The sequence below is a fragment of the Ochotona curzoniae genome, unplaced genomic scaffold (genome assembly GCF_017591425.1).
Source record: "Ochotona curzoniae isolate NIBS_2020 unplaced genomic scaffold, NIBS_Ocur_1.0 contig_2294, whole genome shotgun sequence".
In the NCBI taxonomy this organism is placed as follows: domain Eukaryota; kingdom Metazoa; phylum Chordata; class Mammalia; order Lagomorpha; family Ochotonidae; genus Ochotona; species Ochotona curzoniae.
In genome coordinates this window covers 3,985,686-4,006,687 of record NW_024465405.1, presented here as the reverse complement: position 1 = coordinate 4,006,687, position 21,002 = coordinate 3,985,686, and the positions used below count along the sequence as shown (strand labels likewise).

At 52.3% G+C, this 21,002-nt stretch overlaps 1 protein-coding gene across 2 annotated transcripts in view; it reads left to right on the top strand.

Annotated features, from left to right (window-relative positions):
- The window catches only part of IQCA1 (IQ motif containing with AAA domain 1), a 109,906-nt gene that overhangs the window by 44,824 nt on the left and 44,080 nt on the right, over positions 1 to 21,002 (top strand). Inside the window, exons 8-11 of one of the 2 annotated variants that reach the window (XM_040972481.1) lie at positions 6,827 to 6,958; positions 11,530 to 11,605; positions 16,656 to 16,762; positions 17,025 to 17,120. In XM_040972481.1, the coding sequence (XP_040828415.1) occupies positions 6,827 to 6,958; positions 11,530 to 11,605; positions 16,656 to 16,762; positions 17,025 to 17,120 (411 nt within the window). The remainder of the gene's footprint in view (positions 1 to 6,826; positions 6,959 to 11,529; positions 11,606 to 16,655; positions 16,763 to 17,024; positions 17,121 to 21,002) is intronic. The other variant, XM_040972482.1, reaches the window with a different exon arrangement.

The following is a 21,002-nucleotide window of genomic DNA, read 5'->3' as shown; positions in this document are numbered from 1 at the left end:
AGATCGGCAGGTATTTTCCATACAGGGCTGGGCGGTAAATACTTCAGGCTGCGGAGCACATGTTCTCCGTCAGAGTCTCCGCTCTGCCGTGGGGCATGGGAGCGAGCAGGAGCAGTGGGTGAGTCAACCGGCTGGCTGGGCGTCACTGCGCGATGCTCAGAGATGGACGGCAGGCCAGGTCTGGCACTCGCAACAGGACTGACCCCTGCCACGGATGTTTACAAAGCTGCTTCCACCTGCCTTGTTTACGACGCTGACAAAGAAGTGCCAGGCAGCAGTAAAATCGGCAGCACAGCTGACCCCACGACCCCGCAGATAGCCTTCCCGTGTCCTGCACACCCCGTGGGAGCCCTCAGCACGCTGAGCTCCTTATCCACAGCGAGTGCTGCTCCCTCACCTCCCTGGTGGAGCTGACCTCGCTCCCCAAACCTTGCCCCGCAACAGAGGACCCCAGCCTTCCCCCTGAGCCCCGTGCAAACTGATTATCAGCCCCACTCCTTGGCAGTGCCCTGCCCCGCCCAGAGTCGCTGTCAAGTTAATCTGGTGTTAGAATTTCCCGTTCTTCCGGCTTTGCTCTTGTCTCTCCAGCTAAATGGTCAGGCACAAGTTGAGTCTTGAGCGGCCAGGGGCCCAGCATGCTTGCTGTCAGTTTCGAAAGGTGGCCATTATCGGATTAGGAATGTCAGTGGAATGTCTGAGTAGTCCGTGAGAAGCAGTCGGAAGTGGAATGAACGTCCAGATTGGCCACCAAGAGGAGACACGCACAATTGCTTCATATGCGAGGAAAAGCAGAGAGGGCTGCAGGGGGATTAGTTGAGTTTTTATGACGTAGTGGAGCGACAGCCTGAGCTTCCATCCACTCGTGACTCCATCATCCCACAGTGGCTGCCCATGAGCTGAAGCCAGCAGCCAGGAACTCAAGCCAGTGCCCCCGTAAGTGCCAGGGAGCCAACTTCCCAAGCCGCCACTGCTGCCTCCCAAGGCACACGCTGAGAGCTGCTGGAGTCGGGAGCCAGAGCCTGGAGTCAAACGCACATACGCGCTCATGCGGTGCAGGGTCTTCACCGTCTTATCTGCTGGTCCACCCCCCACACTGACTTCAAAACACAGATGAGTGACAAGTCACATGGCATGCAATGTCTGCAACTTCTTCTCTGTCATGGGCTTTGCATCTTTAGGTGGAGATACTAGCAAGCGCTGCCTCCCTGGACCAATAGGATAATTAGACATGATGCCACAAAGACGTGCTTCAAACAGCCAGCACACTGACATCTGGCAGAAAATCCTAGCAGTCGTCAGGCTTGGTCATAGTGGCTGTAGTTGCACCGGATGTGGCAGCGGAGTGAAGAGAGAGCGTGAAGACAGAAAGCCTGTGTGACTGGATTTACAAAGCACGGCAGCAATACCAGAATGCCGCAATCTCTGCATCAACACCCACCCCAAATGCACAGAGTGTTGAATCTTAATGTGTAATGTGAGCTGAGATATTCCAAGGTGAACCAGCAGCACGTTAGATCGGTAAGACGAGCAGCTGAGTGGCCATTATCCCAGAGGGCCAGAGCGACTACAGCGCAGAGTGCCCAGGAATGTGGCACATCCTCACAAGGGGCCCAGAAGGGATTCAGTGTCCATTCCTAAAGACTGTGGCAGATGTTGTAAAGCCGCCTGCAATGCTGGCATCCAGTGTGGGTGTCAGTTCCTGTCCCAGCTGTTCCACCTCCCATCCAGCTGTTAGTACACGTGGGCAAACAGCAGAACATGACCCAAATACTTGAGCCCCTGCCTCCGATGTAAAGACCTGGGTGACGCTCCTGGCTCCTGCCTCCACCCGGCCCAACTGGCTCCTGCGGCCAAGTGGGGAGTGAACAAGCAATTGGCATCCCTCCCCCTCCCCGCACCTGCAGCTCTGACTTACAAATAAATCTTTGAAAATATACATATGGCATTCAATAAAATTTGAATATATGAGTACTTCTTTAACACAAAAATATTTCTATCTTCTTTCAAAACTCAGTATTGCATTTAATTAAAAGCACTAAAAAGTATTTCAGATGACAGGAGAAGCCCAGGAAGGGCTCCCGCTGTCGAGGGTGTCGCGTGGGAACTGCCGAGGCCTCTTGGAGAAATAGCACAGAGGTGAAGAACGGTGGGACGAAAGAGGCATCAAAAAGGCCGATACGGACAAAGGCTCTACACGCAAAAGAGCAAAGATAGCTGACTGGAAATGCACTGCAAATAATAGGAGAAATAAGATGGAAAGTTAGAAAACACACGTTCAGAAAGCTATTTGTATATGCTCACGTGACTTAGAAAATAGATTCCGTTTGCAACAATGACAACACAAGGTTGAAACACTCAGTAATACGGTTAATAACAACCGCCTGTTCCGTTTGAAGAAGTATTTAAGACACTTCCGAGAGATACAAAGAAATGGAAAGTATCCACATTAGGACTATCCAATATTCATAAGTAACTGTCACAGACACCATGTGTGGATATCATAGGATCCAGATAAAAACGCCAGTGGCATGGTGTTGTGCACCCGGGGTGGGGAGTGGCCGTCCTGAACTGCGGGTTGTGAGACAGTAACTGCGAACAGCCGTTGAAGTCCCGAAACCGGAGTGTGAAGAGAAGGAACGCGTCTGGCAGGTGTCCAAACCTGTTATTAAGAGCCTGTTGGTGCAGACACGTGACGAAGAAGGCCTTAGTGGGGAAGAGTACACCCAACACGGAGGAGGGCACCCTGTAATTAACGTGGCATCCCAAACATGTGAGCCCAAAGAAAACAAATGGCATGAGAAGAACCTGGCGGTCACCCACCGCTTTGTGCCTTGCCCCAGAATGATTCCAAATAGAGCTACGATTTAAAACAAACAAAGCCGTGAAGGGTAACAAGCAGCCAAGAAATAGGCCAGAACCTCCCTGGGAAAGAACTTTCTAGCTGTGCTGCAAATCCAGGAGTCAGAAAAGGGAAATATTGAAGAATTCAGCTATGCGAGATCCTTTGGACGTCAGTGGGGAAAGAATGACCCTGCTTGAGGCAAGTGACAAATGGCACGCAGGAAGCATTTTGTATTTAGAGTCAGTACCAAAGGCAGGAGTGATCTTCCTGATACGCAGAGAACTTCCACAGCACAAAGAGAAAGAGATCAATAATATAATTTTAAAAATTCACCAATGGGTATAAAGAGATCATTCTCAGAAAACAAGATTTCAACCTAGATTTAAAACATTAAAGGTATGCAACCAAAAGGGGGAGACCAACCCCACACATGAAAGGAATGCAAATTACGTGAACAAAACTTAAACTGATGAACCTCATCAAAAACCAAAGTTACACACTTCAGAAGGCCCCTTAAGGAATAGAAAAGACACGCAACAGAGTGGGAGGAGGTGTTTGTAAAATATGTGCCTGCTGGAGAATTGCTGTCCGCCATGTGCAGCGTATGCCTCAGTCAGAAGACAGGTGGGTGTGGCAGTTACAGGAACAGAGGTGGGGGGGCGGTGAGTTCTGGCTGCATTGCTTCCAACTTGACCTCCTGAGACCACACACCTGCGCTGGCTCGGCTCCGGCCATTGCAGCCACTTGGGGAGTGAACCAGTGGATGGAAGATCTTTCTGTATCTCCTTCTCTCTTTAGATCTGCCTTTCCAATAAAAATAAAATAAATCTTTTTTAAGGCAAACATAAATTCACCAGATGGCTCAGTTCCACTCTTTGGACGCTGTCCAGGAAAGATGAACACATAAATCCACTCATAAATATTGCTCTCGGGCCAACAGTAGGCACAGCATGGAAACCACTACCTGTGATGCCAGCATCCCATATGGGTGCTAGTTCAAGTCCTGTCCACTCGTTCCTGAGGTACCTGGGAAAGCAGCAGAAGATGGCTCAAGTCCTTTGGCTCCTGTGCCCATGTGGGAGACCAGAATGAAGTTCTAGGCTCCTGGTTTCAATCAGTTCAAGTAAACTAACAGATGGAAGATCTCTCTCACTTGCTGTCTCTGCTCTCTCTCTCTCTCTCTCTCTCTCTCTCTCTCTTCCTCTCTCTCTCTCTTTCTCCATATATATATATACACACACACATATATGTATTTGTCTTCCTCTCATTGTAATTCTATCTTTAAATCTTCACAAAACTATATTGTACACAATATTGGTAGTATATTACTCATGACAAGTAAAACTTTTAAACAGCCCCAATAGCCTTTGGCGGGTGACCAGATGACTGAAATGTGGCGTAAGGATGCAACTAACTGCTATCTGGGAATGAAGACAATGCACAACACAGACAAACCTGAAGAAGATGAAGCCGAGTGAAAGAAGCCAGACACAGGAGACCGAGCAGCATCCCGTGTCTGCTGGCTGTCCAGAAGAAATCAATCTTTGGAGACAGACGGTTGCTTAGTGGTTACCTGGGAAATAAAGCAGGAATGGGGAAGGGCCGTTCGTCAGCAGCCATGCAGGACGGAACATCCAAGTGTGAGTTGCGGAGTGGTTGCGTGGCTTGGTGGAGTTGCGCTTGGGTCAGTGAGTGATGGCACATCACCTGCACTGCGGTGCAGTCACAGTGCTGAAGAAGCAGGCTGGATTTGGCCCTTGCGCCAAAAAAGTGACGGCTGACCGGGTAGCACAGGGCACGTCCACCTTTGGAGGTTTTTCTATAGTTAAAAACTATGAGCAGAACAAACTCAGTATCAGCGTTGTTTGAACAGCTACAGTAGATGACATCGCTTCTACCCACGATGTGCACAAACAAAACAAAAGCTTCCGACCAGGAATGTGTGGGGAGACTGTTTGTTTTCATTGCTGGAGGGAGTGTGAGTTGGCACCGCCAGTGGAGGGAGTTGGCCAGTGTGTAACACATAATCCAGGACTTAGGTTTTGACAGTTTACCCTGTAGATAAATGCACACAGCTCGCCAAGCTGTGTTTACACTGTGCGATGGTGTGAGCAGAAGCCGTCTGGAGATCAGAGTTCTAACCCTGGAGGGCCCAGCGCAACTGTTCACAGTCAGTCTGCAGGTGCCTGGGTCGCCTCTGCCTCCCTCCACGGAACCACCCATGGCATGTGTGTGGATGTCTGCTGGGGACCCATCCCAGGGACCCACCACAGTGACTTTTCACACATTCCAGGTGTCTAAGCCACCACTCACCTTCCCAGGACCACCGCAACTGCTGTCTGTGTGGGTTGGTCTGGCTAAGGACCCAGACCAGCTACTGTGTGCCAGCCTGCCCAGTGCAGATGCCAGCCCCAACACTGCAGTTACTCAGCACTGATCCCCAGAGCCAGGCTGTTGGATACTGCCAGCCTGGCACCTGCAGCATCAGCAGCTGGACCTGCAGCTGAGATCCTGCACCCTCCACCATGCTTGCACCCAACCAGCCCCTGCAGTAGCGCCTGCATGTATACCTCTTCTCCGGAAGCCAGCCCCTCAGGTCAGGAAGCGATGACGGCTTTTGCAGGAGGGTCAGAAATACGGCACTGTCTGCTGTGGTTCCAGCAAGTTTGAATGTTGCTCCAGGACTTTGTGGACTGCACAGCATCGCTGAAGACTTGTAAGAATCCCAGAAGCACAGGCAATAAAAGCAAAGAGACAAATGGAACTAAATCAAGCTAAGCAAACACTCCAAAGTTCAGAGGCAGCCAACCGAATGGGAGAAATGATTGCAAGCCATGCAGCTGATAAAGGGTTAATATTTTTTTAATTAAAAAAAAAAGCTCAAGAAACTCAACAACAATAAAACAGACAATCCTGTTTAGACATGGGCAAAGGGCATGAACAGGCATTTTGCAAAAGATGAAATTCAGACAGCCAAAAACCCAGGGAAAAACGCTCAGGATTGCTAGCCAGCAAGGAAATGCAAGTAAAAACCACAACAAGGTCTTATCTCACACTTGTTAAAATGATTATCATCCAAAAAATTAATAACCGTAAATGCTGGTGAGGATGTAAGCAAGGCTCGCTGATCCACCAGAAGGGGCAGACATGGGGATCTAGTGCAACCTTTAAAGAAGCGTGTCCAGAGATCCTCAGATAACTGGGTTTACCTACCACGCGAGCCAGCCATCCCACTTCTGAGAATTTACCAAGACAAAGTGAAATCAGCAGATAGAAGAGTTACCTGTACCCCATGTATGTAGCAGCTTAATTTGTAATAACTAAGACATGGAATCAACTCAGTTATTCACCAACTAATAACTGGATTAAGAAAATGTGGTATACACCCGCTATGGAATTATTCAATCATAATAAACAATGAAATGCTGTCTTCTGCAGCAAAAATGGATGCTATTAGAAGCCATCATGCTTAGGGAAATAAGCACTGGCGGGATGTCCGTGCACTGCTGGGGCCGTAGACTGGCACAGTCACCATGGAAACCAGGATGGCATTTTGCGGAAGAGGTGTCCTCAGCTGTGGGCAGAGCTGGCATGCCGCATGGCCGCAGAGCTGGCACGCCGCATGGCCGCAGAGTTGCTGGGGAGCCCTGTTCTTCCTGAGCTTCCTGGGGCCCCCAGAACCCAGGGCACTCTCTCGGTCTGACTCCGAGCTGCCACACTGCTGCTGCCTCCCTCGGAGTAGTGAAGCTGCTGGGACATGGTGGCAGCCAGGAGGCCCTGTGGTGTCCCCAGCAGCGCTCAGCCTGCAGGGTCCCCGAGCACGCCTACTGGCTGGGCCCTGTGGTGTCCCCAGCAGCGCTCAGCCTGCAGGGTCCCCGAGCACGCCTACTGGCCAGTCACCTCCTTCCTCCCACACAGGGAAGGCGCCCGACCCTTCAAAGGGCTCTGCTAAAATGCGACCATTACTGTTTATTTTTTTTCCAGGTTATTGATGATATCATTGCAAACCAAGAGGATGAGGAAAAAAACAAAAAGAAAAAGAAAAAAGAAAAGGAAAAGAAGCCAAAGAAAGCAAAGAAAGAGATGGAAAAGAGAGCAGCGAAGGAAAAGCTAAAGGTAAAGAGTTTGCACGTGGGTTTGGGAACTTTATTTCCTCTTTAATGACTCGGCGTTTGCTTTGACTCAGTGAGGTGCTGTCAGACTGGCCGACCACATCCACTCCCGAGGAAACTGTTCGCTCTAAGCACCGTTTACATTTTCACATAATCCAGCAATTCAGGGACTTTGTGTGTCTGTTCACACACAGAAGGTCTTCAAGGCATTCGTGGAAAACAACCAGTGTGAAAAAATATGCAGGGATTTCAAAAACTTTACACCAAAATAAATTATCTTTCAATTTTGCTTTTTCATGAATTTTCGAAGTTACCTTCTTCAACGTGAAAAGTTTAAATTGTGATTCCTCAGAATAAACTCTGCCGCTTCTCTCAGCTTACGAGTAGCGAGAAGGGGGACAATGCACTTGACCATCAAGTAACCACAGGAAAGTAAAAACAATAACAATTATGATGTTGAACTCACATTCAAAGAGGAGGTTCTGCTTCCCAACACCCAGCGGAGTCCTGAGTGTATGCTGTGCCACACGGGTCAGGCCTCCCTCTGAGCAGTGGGGTGGGTTTCTCAGGGCCTCTGGCCTGGGGGCACAGGGGGAGTTGCCATCTTCAAGCGTGTGGGAGGGATGCCCTGCAGGCCTGCTGGGAGCTCCCGTGTGGGAAATGGTGCTTGGGCTCTGAGTTGGCGTGGTCCTGAACATGAGGATGTATGGCGTTTGCTGCGCTGACGCAAGCAGCTGCCATCCACTGTGCTCTGAGAAAGACATCCCGCAGGTGAGGGTGCCCTCAGGAGTGGGGACCTCGAGGCCGGGTGGTCCGCAGAGGCCCTGCTCACCATCAGCTCCGGGGCAAGGCTGTCTGCCCACTTCCCAGGGCACAGAAACTTGTTCCAACGAGAGAGAGAACCATGTTCTTCAGGCAGAAGCAAGCCATGGGGCAGCCGACTGCCTGACAGACACAGCGCAGGCCCTGTGACCGCACGGCACAGCGGGTCAGACAATGAAAGCTGCTGGCTGAAGCCACTTGGCCTGGTGGCAGCTGGAGACAATGGTCCCTGTCCCGTTACTCACCCCTACACTGTGATAAGCCGTGAATTGTTCCTCTTCCCCCTCCCGTGGCCTCCGTAACCATGTTCCAGTGTTGTTCCCTGGGTGAACAGAAGAGGGGAGCTCCCAGACTGCTCCCCTAGAGCACAGCCCAAACCACTGCAGGAAACTTTGGACTGAGCCCCTCCATCACCTCTGTGGCTCCTGCAAGACCAAAGCAGTTGATCCCCAGCTGCCCAGTGTCAGTGCTGACAGCTTGCAGCCAAGGAATTACTCTGTTCCAAGGCCACTGTTCCCCACAAGGTCACATGCTTCCTGGGGAGCCCAGCCAGGGACAGTCAAAGCAGCCTCCTGCGTGCAGCCTCCTAGCCCAGGGCCTCCCCCAGCGTAGGCTAAGGACTCTCCAGCATCTCCTCCACTCCATCCTTCCATCCCTCCCCCGTGAGGGGCAGGTCTCCACCTGCCTCTCACCAGGAAGCCAGGCCAGGGGACTGCCTGCACCCAAAAAGTTCCAACTTGTCCCCAGCTTGACCCTCCCGGGTCAGCTCTCCTGTGTCACCCACAGGCCCTGGATAAAAAAGCAGCCGGGGCCTTGGGGTTGGAACCCAGACGTGAGATGCACCCACAGACACTCCCAGAATTCAGCAGGCCCAGCAGCCCTGTCTGGGCTCGTGCACCTGCCCGGCAGAGTGGGAGGTCAGCAGCCAGCTGCAGGCCATCCCTTACGGTCACTCTTAAAACCAACCCAGAAATTATCTCAATGGTCAGTTGTCTGGGCAGACGGAGCGGGCATGCAGTGTGTCTGATTGCTCTTCTTGTTTTGTTGAGACAAACACCCAAGGTCAAATATTTGACCCAAATTGTAGCCTCCATGCCTGCTCTTCACTTTAGCCCCCAGACCAGCATGAGCAGAGCCAGGTGCAGCAGGAGTGGGACCACACAAGGGGGCCCCCAGCTCCCATCAGGGCCAGAAGCGGGGGGACGTGTATGCAACAATCCCAACAAGCCCAGGACCCAGGTGCCTCCTGGTACAAGGTGCTCTCTCACTGGCCTCGGGAGAGGAGGTCAGTGAGGGACTGGTGCAGAAGCCCTGCGGGGTACCCCTGAACCTGGAGGTCACCCCCTGGAGCTGCAACCCCCCCAGCAAGCCCTTCTAGTAGTAGTGGCAGGCAGGGGGGTGGGTCCACCCTCCGGCTCACCCACATTCATCTGTAAAACTCAGGAGAAGACCATCAATAAGCAAGATGAAACTGAGCTATACCAACTAAAGAAATATTAGTGATCAGTATGGCAGAAGGAGCATGATTCTGGCAAAACGTTAACATCTCTGTAATTACACTGTGACATCAGAGATTCCCACTTGTGCACAAATGAGGGACAGAAAAATGCAGTCCCTTGGGTGATTGGCTGGCAGTTTTCCTTTGATTTGTAAATGTTTGTGGTGTTGTGATGAAGGTGTTGTTTATGCAGTTAACACTTGTGGCAGGACAGGTGGTCAGGGGGTCCTCGGAGGCCACTGGCAGCCAGCCCCTCCCTGTCGGGGTTTCCCTGGCCACAGCCTGTACAGGGCAGCACCTTCGAGGCATTTGCAAGGAAGACCAGGAACTGGGCTAAGTCCAGGTGCTTAATGAGCTTCCTTAGAGTGGGTGGGCAGTGGGGACTGGTCACTTAGGTCAGCTGAGACAAGGCGAGGGCAGGGGGCATGGAAGGCTCAAGGCCAAAACATGGGCTGGAGTGAGGGCCACGGGGCCAGCTCCCATCAGCCACTTCTCTGGACACTGTGTTCTTGCCTGAGTGGCCAGCCATGCACCTGCGCTTTCCTGCTGTCATCCACAGAAAGCCAGAAAGGCTGGGTACCACCTGTCCTCAGAGCTCAGTCACCAAGTCCAGCTGCTAAGGACAGGGCATCACCCTGGTCATGGCTAAGCTGGGGATGTGGGAGGGACAGCCGTGGAAAAGAGGAGCACCCTGCACCGCCCCATCACCCCCAAAAGGTTCAGCATTAAATGAATGCCTGGGATGGACAGCAGAGAGTCCATGGGGCCACCCACAGCCGGTCTCCTGGTTTAACTGGCATTCCTTTATATGTCAATTGATTTTTTTCACATGCACATTTAAGGATCTTTTCCTTATGTTTGGCTTAAGACAGCTTGATGATCATGTGTCATGGTGAAGATCGCTTTTGGTCAAGCCTGTTGAGAGTTCTGTGCCCCTCCTGGATGTTGTTTCCCAATTCTTTCTCTAGATTAGGGAAATTTTCCTTTATTATTTCATCGAATACATTTGTAAACCCAGTATCTCTTTCTGCACTTTCTGGGACTCCCATAACTCTTATATTTGGCCTTTTAATAGTGTAGTTCAATTCTTGAATACTTTTTTTTAGCCTGATCCAGCTCTGCTTCTAGCTTTTTCTTTGTTTCCCCCTGGTGACAGGAAATATCTTCCAATTCTGAGATTCTTTCTTCTGCTTCCTTCATTCTACTTTGGAGACTCTCCACTGTACTTCCAATTGGCTCCTCTGTATTCTTCATTTCTGATACATCAACTTTCATTTGATTCATTTCCAGGGTGACATATTCCTTAAATTCCTTGAATGTCTGCTTTACATGCTTCTCATTGTTGATAAGAAGTTTTGTAACAAGTATTTTGAATTCTGTATCCCCCATTTTCTTGATGTCTTCCTCAGTGAACTCTGAATTTGGCAAAGTGTTTTGCTCCTTTCTTAGCCATGTGGAGGGGCCTGAGAGGACTCTGGAAACCCCATGGGCATAGCATAGACTGGCTTGTGCCTGTGGAGTAACAACGGCCGTGAAGTTGGGCATTGGAAAGCTGTCTGCCAACCTCAGAGGTCTGTGCGAGGCCTGGCTGCCGGGACCGGGAGCAGGTGGACCAGGAGCTGCTGCTGCTGTTTCCATGTCATTGCTGCCCGGTGACAGGCGGAGCCAGGGAGGACATGGCCTGGCTGTGCCTGCAGGGGCAGAGCTGGAGTCAGGTGGCTCACATAGCCCAGCTCCGGAAGTTCAGGGTGGCTTCCAGGCTCCAGGCGGATGGTGAGCCAGAGAAGGGAACAGCTGATGGCTGCAGAAGCCAAGAATCAGAGCAGCAAGGCAGAGGACCAGGCGGGGCAGAACCAGAGTCTGGCTATGGGAACTTTGGGGAGGGAGCCACTGGGTGGAGCGTTCAGCACGCAGGAGGAAGGAACCAGCAACCAACCCCACACAAGGAAGCCAGCATCCACAGGAACCTGTGAGCCTGAGGCCAGATCCTGCCAGGGCTGCCTCTATGAGCCTGGGAGGCCAGGTCCTTGCAGAGCCCCCTCTGTGCCCCTGGGTCAGCCCTGCCCTGGTTGGTGGACGCAGTACTTCCTGCTCACGTGGGGCGAGCAGGGGGTGGGCCAGGCAGGCAAGGTCACTGCTTCATGACCAGCGGTACAGTCACAGCAGAGCTGGCCTCCACCCCTGCAGCTGCCTGGCCTTGACTCGACACATTGACCGTGTCCTGTGTTTAACTGGTCTTCCTCTGCTTTGGACAGGAGGAGGAGGAAGAGTGGAAAATGTCCCCGAGTGTTTTCCTTCATACCTTGGAGGAAGAGAATAACTCCTACAGAGGTCAGTGTGCGGACATGCGTGGTAACTATGGTGGCCAAGGGGACCCTCTGTCCTCGCACAGTGGCGGCCTGGCCCAGCACCCTGTGCATGTCTGGAAGCTTCCGGAACGAGGCCACGAGAGGCTGAAGCAGCTGCCCACAGCTGCACTTTGTCCTCTCTATTCCAAAATTCCCTCGGCAGCTGCACGTCCCACGCGGGAGTCCTTGGAGCACTGCTCCTGTCGGGTCCTCGCTGTGTTGAACCCGACAGCTTCCACTGGCCGTGCTCTTGCTTAGCAGCAGGAGAGAAGGTGCCCTCTTGGATTGTTGAAATGATGAAAGCCGAGAACAGATGTGCAGTCAAGTCTATTCATCCTGTTAGGCTAAGGCCCACGTCTGAATCCTGACATGGAAATGTTTTCCCAGTCATTGATCCAAATTAGCATAACTCTCTTCTGGCCAATCCCCAAGTGACTAAAGTAGCTTTTCAGAAAGTCGCATTTAAAATAGACCAAGATTTATAATCCCGTTCGTTTGCTGTTCCACCCAACACACACACAGTGATCCGCCAAGGTCATTAGCACAATTGTTGGGATTCCTGCAAGATGCAGGAAGGACATGGGAAGAGTAGTTCCGCCATCACCCATCGGCCTGCCTGCTCGGCTCGCTCTGGATCGCGTGGCGGCGATTCTTGACTTGGTGTATTTTTGAACACTTGATTCAGGGTCTTCACCCCAGTGTGTAGTCTCATCCTGAGCAAGGTCCGATGCTTCTATGAGATGGCAATGCCTGGCACCTGTCAGTGGGGGGCCGTCAGGGGTGCCGGGACCCGGGAGGCGCTGCACCTGCTTTCACGAGGGGAGGAGGCCGAAGGGCAGGCTAACGTTATTTTGAGGGAGAAGGTCAAAGGGGAAAACCCCACACTGGCGCGAGACAAGTGAGGCTTGGTCTTTCCTGGCGATCCCAATTGAGCATCACAACCACTAGGAAAGACATGGTGTTGGCTGCCATCCCCCAAGTACCCAGGTCACCAACTCTACCATACAGGACTGCACTCCTCATTCAGATGTGTGCTCTCCCTGCAAACGTGGTCTCCAGTGCCAGGGCAGTACCAGCCTAGACGAACCCCTCTGTGAACATACCCAAGACGCACTGGGGATTTACAGGGAGGGCGAGGGCAGGGGTAAGTGCTGTCAGGAAGGCCCTTGTGGGAAACAATGTGCATGCATTATTTTTAAAATAAAAGCAAAACTGACTGGGGGCGGGGGAACAAGCACTCTAGTGGGCAGCCTGTGAACCCCTCAGCCTGTCCCCACTGTCCCTGGAACTGTCTCTGTTCAGGCTGTGGGGCCAGGCCGCATCCCTCCACGGAGGGACTGGAGCCTACAGCCTCTCTCCCTGTTGGGCGTTGCGTCCTTGGGTGTGCTGTCTGCCCGTCTTTGCTGACTTCCATTGAATGCCTTCCCTTAGAATTCTTTTCTTTAAAAAAAAAGTGCTTTTCCTTTTCAAATAAAACATTAGCATTTTAATCACTAAGATTAAGCCCCCTCCCCCCCAATATGTGAAGCTGCCGGCCCCTTTCTCAGTCTCTGGATAAAAGCATCATTATCTGCCAGGAGAACAGGGGCAGTTGTTGCCCTAGGAGGACCTGAATAGATCCCTGCCTTTAGAAATGTCCATGAAATTCTTGAAGGGATTGAGGCGTGGCCGCTGTGGAAGTGACCTGAGAAAAGCAAAGTGCCAGTGGAACACTGGGCCCGTGGACAGGATCCCAGGGGACGCTCGAGGGGACTGGGGCTCTCGGTCCTCCGGTCCTCCGCAGTAAGAACGCCATGCGGCCAGCAGGCTTCCTGCTTCACCTCGTGACCTACTTCTCCCCGCTCTGGAGTCCACTTGTCACAGGACAGCTTTCCTGTGTCGTGCAGGGGGAGAGCTCACAAGCTGTAACCCCCCGCCCAGTGTTGCCCCACATTGTCAGGTTCCCCACTGTTTAAACTCATTTAGCTGAAAAAAAGCACTGATCTGCAAATGAGGAAGCTGTAGGCCACAGGGCCTGGGGTATCCAACCCCAAGCTGTTAAGTTTTAAACGCACTTAAAGTTCTTACGGTTCTTAAGTTGTTAGGTGCAGCCAAGTCCTTTTGCTTTAAGCCGAAAGCACTAGATGGGAAGAGGGCTTTAGGAGGTCTTTCATTGCAGCAGGGTAGGAACAGGATGGGGTTGGGGGGAGAGGGAAGAGGAAGAGAGAGGGGCACACCTAGGGGCCCCTTGCTGCCATTCAGGTGAGCCCGCAAGGTGTGTGGGGGCGGGGAATTGGGAGGGATTGAGGGCAGGCCCCAGGGGCTGGTGACCGAGATTGACACCAGGTGATTGGTAAGGGGGGGGGATTCTCAAGTCAGATGTCAGGAAGGCACATCTGATTAGGGGACAGCTGAAGTGCTGTGAACTTCCTGAGCTGTGAGGAGGAGGATATGGCGCCAGGTCCAGGATGGCAGGAGCCTTGGTCTCTGAACTGCTCCACACATTCCTTCCTGTTGCTATATATAAAGGAAAGGGGCGCTGTTGTCTTCTATAGCTCCTTCGAGCTGAGTTTGGGCATAGAATTCTCTAGACGGTGGTCTCCTGGTGGTCGGGGAGGAATGGGAGACTGGGAGAGGCTCGTAACCCTGTAAAAGAAACTGGTGAACAGTTTATCGAGGAGAGGAGAAGCTTTTGAAAACAGTGTTGATGACACAAGGGGCCACGGTGAATGTGAGGAGTGATTCGGAGACTGACCCTGCCTGCTTGGACCTGGCATGGCTTCCTGCTTCCCCTTTGGCACAGCTCGTGAGATTCACGCAGCTGCGGCTATCCACCAATGAGAGGCAACCTCACATCTTACCTGCAAATCCCACCTCCATCACTTGCGCCCCTTTCCCTAGTCCCCACCCGCCCAACGCAGATCAGCTGAGTCCCTGGGCTCGCCCACGGCGCCTCCTCCCGACCCATTCCCCACGCCCTCCCACACCTGCAGGCTCACCTGGGTTGTGTAAGTGAGCCGCCACGACTGCCCCGCCCTTTCACCAGCCCTTCCCTTCTTACCTGGCTCTCCACCGCCCTCCTCCATCTTGTCCCTCCCCCTGTCCTGGCAGCCCCATCCTGCCACCATGGCAGGAGATGTGTTCCTTCTAGCTTTCTCTCCCTGCACCCCCTCTCCCGTTCCTAACCTGCTGGAATAAAGGACCTACTACGCACCTCAGTGCAGCCGGGATTTGGGCTTGCGGTAAACATCGTTAATAGAGGACTCGGCTGCAGGCGTTAGCTGTGTGTAGCAACATACAAACTTAAAGAACCGTAAGAACTGTAAGTGCATTTAAAACCACACACAACCTAACCCCGAGCTCTATTTCCTGCAGGGACCCAGGGCAATGAATGAACTTCACAATATTAGTGGCATCAGATATCAGCTCCCACCCTGGCCCTCACGCCTCAGGAAGGGCAGCCAGCCCAGGGTTTCCAGCCTGCCCACCTGTGTGGGTTCCCAGTCCTTTTAGTTCTTCCCTCATTGCCAACTAATGCCCCCAGACCAGCAGCCTCACCTCCCAATGGGCAGGGACCACCACCCACTGCTTCACCTGTCTGTAATCCTTGAGCCATCTTCCCCATGCTTGCCCTGTGTACCTTTGTGGTGTATCTGTGTGTGTGTGTGTGTGTGTGTGTGTGTGTGTGTGAACAGAAAAAGGTTCATTCACGTGAACCACTCTAGAAGAAATCCAGGTACGGTGGCCACAACCCGCCCCTTGCAGCTATGCACCCCTCAAGTCCTGCCCTTCACGCCTGACCAAAATCAGCCAGCAGCGCCCAGAGCCCTGCCCTGCCCCAGAGTCCTGCAGCACACAGGTGGGCCTTCCCTGTAGATGTACAGATCTGGACCCCACTGGAATCCAGCCAGGCTCTGCTCTGCTCTGGCTGGCACATGCTGTCCAGGGAATGAGGTGTCCCCGTCCCGACCTGGGCAAGGCGAGTGACCATCACTGCCCCAGAAATCTCCAGGCTTACCAAGGGGCACTTCCTGGATACCGGAGTGTGTCCCCATGCCCTGTGTTCCCACAGCTCTCGATCCTGCAGGATCCTGACTGGGGCCAGTCCACATAGCACCGCCTGTGACCTTTGGGGCCTGCCACCACCACCTCTGCCCAACAGCGCTTTTCTCACGCAGCTGTCCAGCAGAGTGGGTCCTAGAGCAGCGAAGGCCATGCAGTGGGCCTGCTTCAGGCGAATCTAGGGCCTTCACACCGTGTATTCCACTCACCTTCACCCTGGAGAGTCAACATTGTCATGCCTTGGAACATGAAACAGGCTCAGCAAAGATTAAGTCACATAATGTCATGGTGGAGGGGCAGGGGATCCAGCTGGCCCCTGGCCATGGCCTGTGCCACCTGCACTAGTCGAGCAGGGGATGGGGCAAGGGTGAAATGACTAATGGATGCAGTGGGTATTCGACTCTTTCATGTTTCAGAGACATAAAACCATAGCACAGATCGCGATCGCCTGTCGCTGTGTAATGCCACGTGGTCATCAGACAGCCAGACACTTCTGCTCTGGTACTTTCTGCTTAATGTTTTATATATCATTTTTTTTTGAGATAGAGGGAGAGCTAGAGATAGAGGAAATTTTTCCATCCACTTGTTCACTCCCCAGATGGCCACAATGGCCTGAGTGGGACCGATCCAAAACCAGGAGCCAGGAACTTCTTCTGAGTCTCCCATATGGGTGCAGGGGCTTTGGGCTGTCCTTTATTGCTTTCCTAGGCCACAAGCAGGGAGCTAGAAGGGAAGTGGAGCAGCTGGGATTCAAACTGCCCAATTGACACCACAGGCAGCGACTTTACGTGCTACAGCACATCATCAGCCTCTTGCAGAATCTGCACTTTCGTCAGGATGTATCCTAACACACGGGAGACCTGTCACTCTTTGCCATTGACACTGCGGTTCTGTGCGCGTGGATGACAGACTTGAATTTATGTGACAGTAACTGCCTTGCTTCATCGGTGTGCTCACAGTCTGTGTTTCCTTCTCTTTATCCTCGGGAACAGACTTGTGGATGAACAGAGACGAGTCTTGCAATTTCCCTCAGGACTACGACCCAGAACTGATCCAAGAGGAGAAGCGGAAGGAGCTGGAGGCTGAGATCCGAGTGCAGGTGAGCCACACTTGTCTTCCGGCAGTCAGGGCCAGGCACTGCAGGGGTGTGTGTGTGTGTGTGTGTGTGTGTGTGTGTGTGTGTGCGCGCTCACAGTCTCCTAGCGGTGACCTACCCCAGGATGGAAGCCACTGCTGCCTGATGCAAAGGCAGCACGCACAGCTTACGGGGTCCCGTGCTCCCCCACTGCACGCACAGCTTACAGAGCCCTGTGTTCCCCCACAGCATGCACAGTGGCTTACGGAGTCCTGTATTCCCCCAGGTTGATGAGTTGATGAGACAAGAACTGAAGAACCTACAGCTAGCTGTGAACAGAGAAAGGGAACTTCCCATCAAACACAGCAAGAAGGGGAAGCAGGTGGGTAGTTGATATCGGGTAGCAGGACAGACGGCCAACTGGCAGGAGAGAGTCCCTGCTGGCAAAGAGCCTATCCAGGAGGGCTGCCTGGCAAGGGCCCGTGTGGCGAAACACCCCTTCTTTTGGGAAACCCACCCACCCACTGGATGGAAGAAACAACCTCCTGGACCCCAGGGGTCGGCTGGGACCCGGAGGAGGAGCTAGAGCTCCGGGAGCCCCCATGCCCCTCCACTGCGCCGCAGACGGGGTGGGTACCCGTGGTGGGAGGGTCACGTGCCTTTGAGGGAGGACTGTGAAGTGCATCCAGCGAGAGAGAAAGCTGCAGACAGATGCGTCAGAGATGGGAAGTCCTTGGCACTAGCGCTGGGCGACCCTGGTGCTGGCGGCAGCTGCAGTTGGAGTGGCGAGGTCAGGTGTGTGCGTGCTGAGTGCTGCCTGAGGACAAGCTGGGACCAGCCCTGCTTCTCCGGCTCCTCTTCCCCCTCTCCGTCACATTCCCTCCCTGGCGGCCGGGAGTGGGGCCAGGGTGGGCCTCACTGCCCCCAGACACCAGCACGTGGAGAAGAGCCGTGCACAGCTGAAGTTGGGGTTGCCTCATGGCAGAGCAGAAGCTTCTGTGCTCGTGTCCTCAGAAGCAGCACTGCACCCCTTCACGTGCTGTTCACCCCTCACCGGGTGAGCGGAGGCTGCACCCAGGGAGCACAGGTCCAGATGCGCACTGAAGGGAGGAGCCTCCTCCCTCCTCAGAACTCACGCCCTGCAGCACCCAAGACGATCTAGTACGGGGTGGGGGGAATATAGAAACACAAAAATACATGCACACCCTCCGCTGAAGCAGTTAGACGTGACACACTGCAAGCAGGAAGTGGGTAGCAATACAGTAATAGGAAGAGACTCAATGTACCACTTGTTAAAATGCCGTATTATCCGGAAGCTCAGGAAGAAAGTGAACACTTGAATGCCACTTCGTCAGGTGAGCTGACAGGTGGGTCCAGCCACTTCAGGTCAGATGAGCTGACAGGTGGGTCCAGCCCCTTCAGGCCAGGCGAGCTGACAGGTGGGTCCAGCCACTTCAGGCCAGGCGAGCTGACAGGTGGATCCAGCCCCTTCAGGCCAGGCGAGCTGACAGCTGGGTCCAGCCACTTCAGGCCAGGCGAGCTGACAGGTGGATCCAGCCCCTTCAGGCCAGGTGAGCTGACAGCTGGGTCCAGCCACTTCGCAGACAGATGCACTCACATGCTGGTCACCACACACAAGTTGTAGAAAATTCAAGAAGATTGAAAGCATACTGATCCACTTCTTAAATCACACAAAGTGAAATCAGAAATCAGTTATGTAGAATGAGGCTGAGGATGAAGTTTTTTGGGTTGGTTTTGTGTTAAACATTTATTTTTACTTGAAAGTCAGAACTACAGAGAGGCCGGGATTGGGCAGGAGCGCAGGAGGGAGACAGAGATCTTCCACCCGCTGGCTCACTGCCCAAATGACCACAGTGCCTAGAGTTGGACTGATAGAAATCCAGAAGCCAGGAGCTTCTCAGGGGTGAGGGTCTCACGTGGGTGCAGGGACCCGAGGGCTTGGCCATGCTCCACTGCTTTCCCAGACCGTTAGCAGGGAGCTGGATCAGAAGTGGGGCAACCAGGACACAAACCAGTGCCCACAGTGACACCAGTGCCACAGGCACACAAACCAGTGCCCACATCGGACGCCAGTGCCACTGGCAGAGGCACGGCTTGCTGCAGCACGGTGAGTTTTTGAGAAGGTAGAATGGACAGAGGCGGCATCTGGTGCGCTCGTTAAGGCAGCACTCGGGATGCCTGTGAGAGGCTGGAATCAAGTCCTGCTGCGATTGTTCTGGAAGGCAGCAGGTGATGCGTGAAGGACTCGGTCCTTGTCACTCCCACAAAAAGCACAGCGGGAGCTCCGAGCTGTGATGGCATTTGAGGAGTGGACCAGCCGACAGCAAAGTGGTGTCTCTCCTCTTCCTCTCCCTGCCTTCCCCTGCTTCCTTCCAATTGTACAAATAAATAAAATGCATAAAATAAGTAAGATATACAAATAAATATTTTTACAAATTAACAAACTTGGTGCCAATCTAAGAAGAAAGAAAATGCTCAAATAAAAAGACAGTACAACTGGTGACATAAATAAAAGGGACTGTGAGCTGCTCTCCTGAGCAGTTATCTTCTGTCAAATTGCAACTCAGACAACATGGATAAATCATTAGAAATGTGCAACCGATCAAGACTGAGTAAGAAGAAACAGAAAGCCAGAACCAATCAATTGCGAATAAGGAGATTGACCTGGTAATTAAAAACGCTCCGACACACGGCTGCCAGGGCCAGATGGCTTCTCCAATAAAAAGAATTAGTATCACTCTTCCTGAAACACTTAAAAGCAGAAAAGGGCACATTTCCAAACGCCTTTTAAGGGGTCAACATGACCCTAAAACCAAACCCAGACAAAGACATCACAGTAAAGGAGAACCACATGTCCATATCCCAGATGAACACGGGAGCAAGCATCCCCAGCACGATGTTAGACCACGCCCAACGGCACAGAAAAGGACCGTTCGCCATGGCCGACCGGGATGTAAACCTGTGACACAGAGTGCTGTCGCCCAAGCAAAGAGCCCAGCATCACACCTCCTTAACAGAACCAGGATAAAAATCACAGCATCAGCTTAACAGATGCAGGAAAAGATGACAGAATGCAATGTCCTCTTGGGATCTCCCTTTATGTACTTCTACAGAGCCTCCGCATGGCTCAGTGTGGGTTGAGCTTCCCGGAGCCACGTGTGCAAAGTCCACGGCGCATGCCCATGTGTGCAAAGTCCACGGCACATGCCCAACTGCAGGGTGAGAACTACAAGGTTTCCACTGAGGCTGGAAGAAAGGGTGGCCTTCCTCTCTCCGCTGGAATTCCAGATGTCCCGGGAGTCCTAGCTGGAGCAATTCAGGAAGAAGAAGGGAAAGTCAGTCGTGCCAAAGGGAGAAGTGACATGGTCTCCATCTGCAGCTGGCAAAAATTCCTCAAAAACTCCGCATGTTGAAAACTTACAGACCTAATGCAGAGATTCAACCAAGACCCAGGACACAGACACTGCATACCAAGATTAGTTGGATTGTCCTACGTATTGACAATGAATTATGCAAGATGGAACTAAGAGAACAATCTCTCGGTGGCATCAAGCAGAACAGAAACAAACAGTCAAGATGATGAAACATAGTATGCTAAAAGCTACAAAACATTGAAGTCAAAGCAGCCTTGGACATGGGAACTCATTGATGGATACTGTTGAAACAGACAATCCACAGTGACCTACCGATTCAAGGGGATCCCCAGCAGGATCCCAATGACATGATCACAGAAATAGAAAATGGATCCAAAATCCTCAGCAGATCGCAAATAAAAAAGCAATTTTTAGCAATAAGTACGAAGTTGAAAGACATCCGTTTAAAAGTCTCTTGCAAAGCTACAGCTATCAAGCGAGCACGGCATGTACGAAAACCAGAAAGATAGACGCATGACTGGGGTGGAAGAGAGCCTGGGAGAGGACCGCCCGCCGATCCCACGCACCAGATCTTTGACTAGAGTGCAGGGATCACACACCGGGGAGATGACAGTCTCTTCAACAAGTTGCATGGAGAAAACCCGCTATCTGTGTATAAGAGGGGTTTTTTACACCATTCTCAAAAATCAGCTCAAAAGATTACATACAAAACTTGAGACTCTTTTAAGCTCTTAGGAAAAGAGGAGAAAACAAAAACCTTCCCTGCGTTGGCCTCAACCATGACCTCTTGATGTGACACTGAAAGTACAAGACAACGAAAGCAAACCACAAAAAGTGGATTACAGCAAACCAAAAGGCCTGTGCATAGC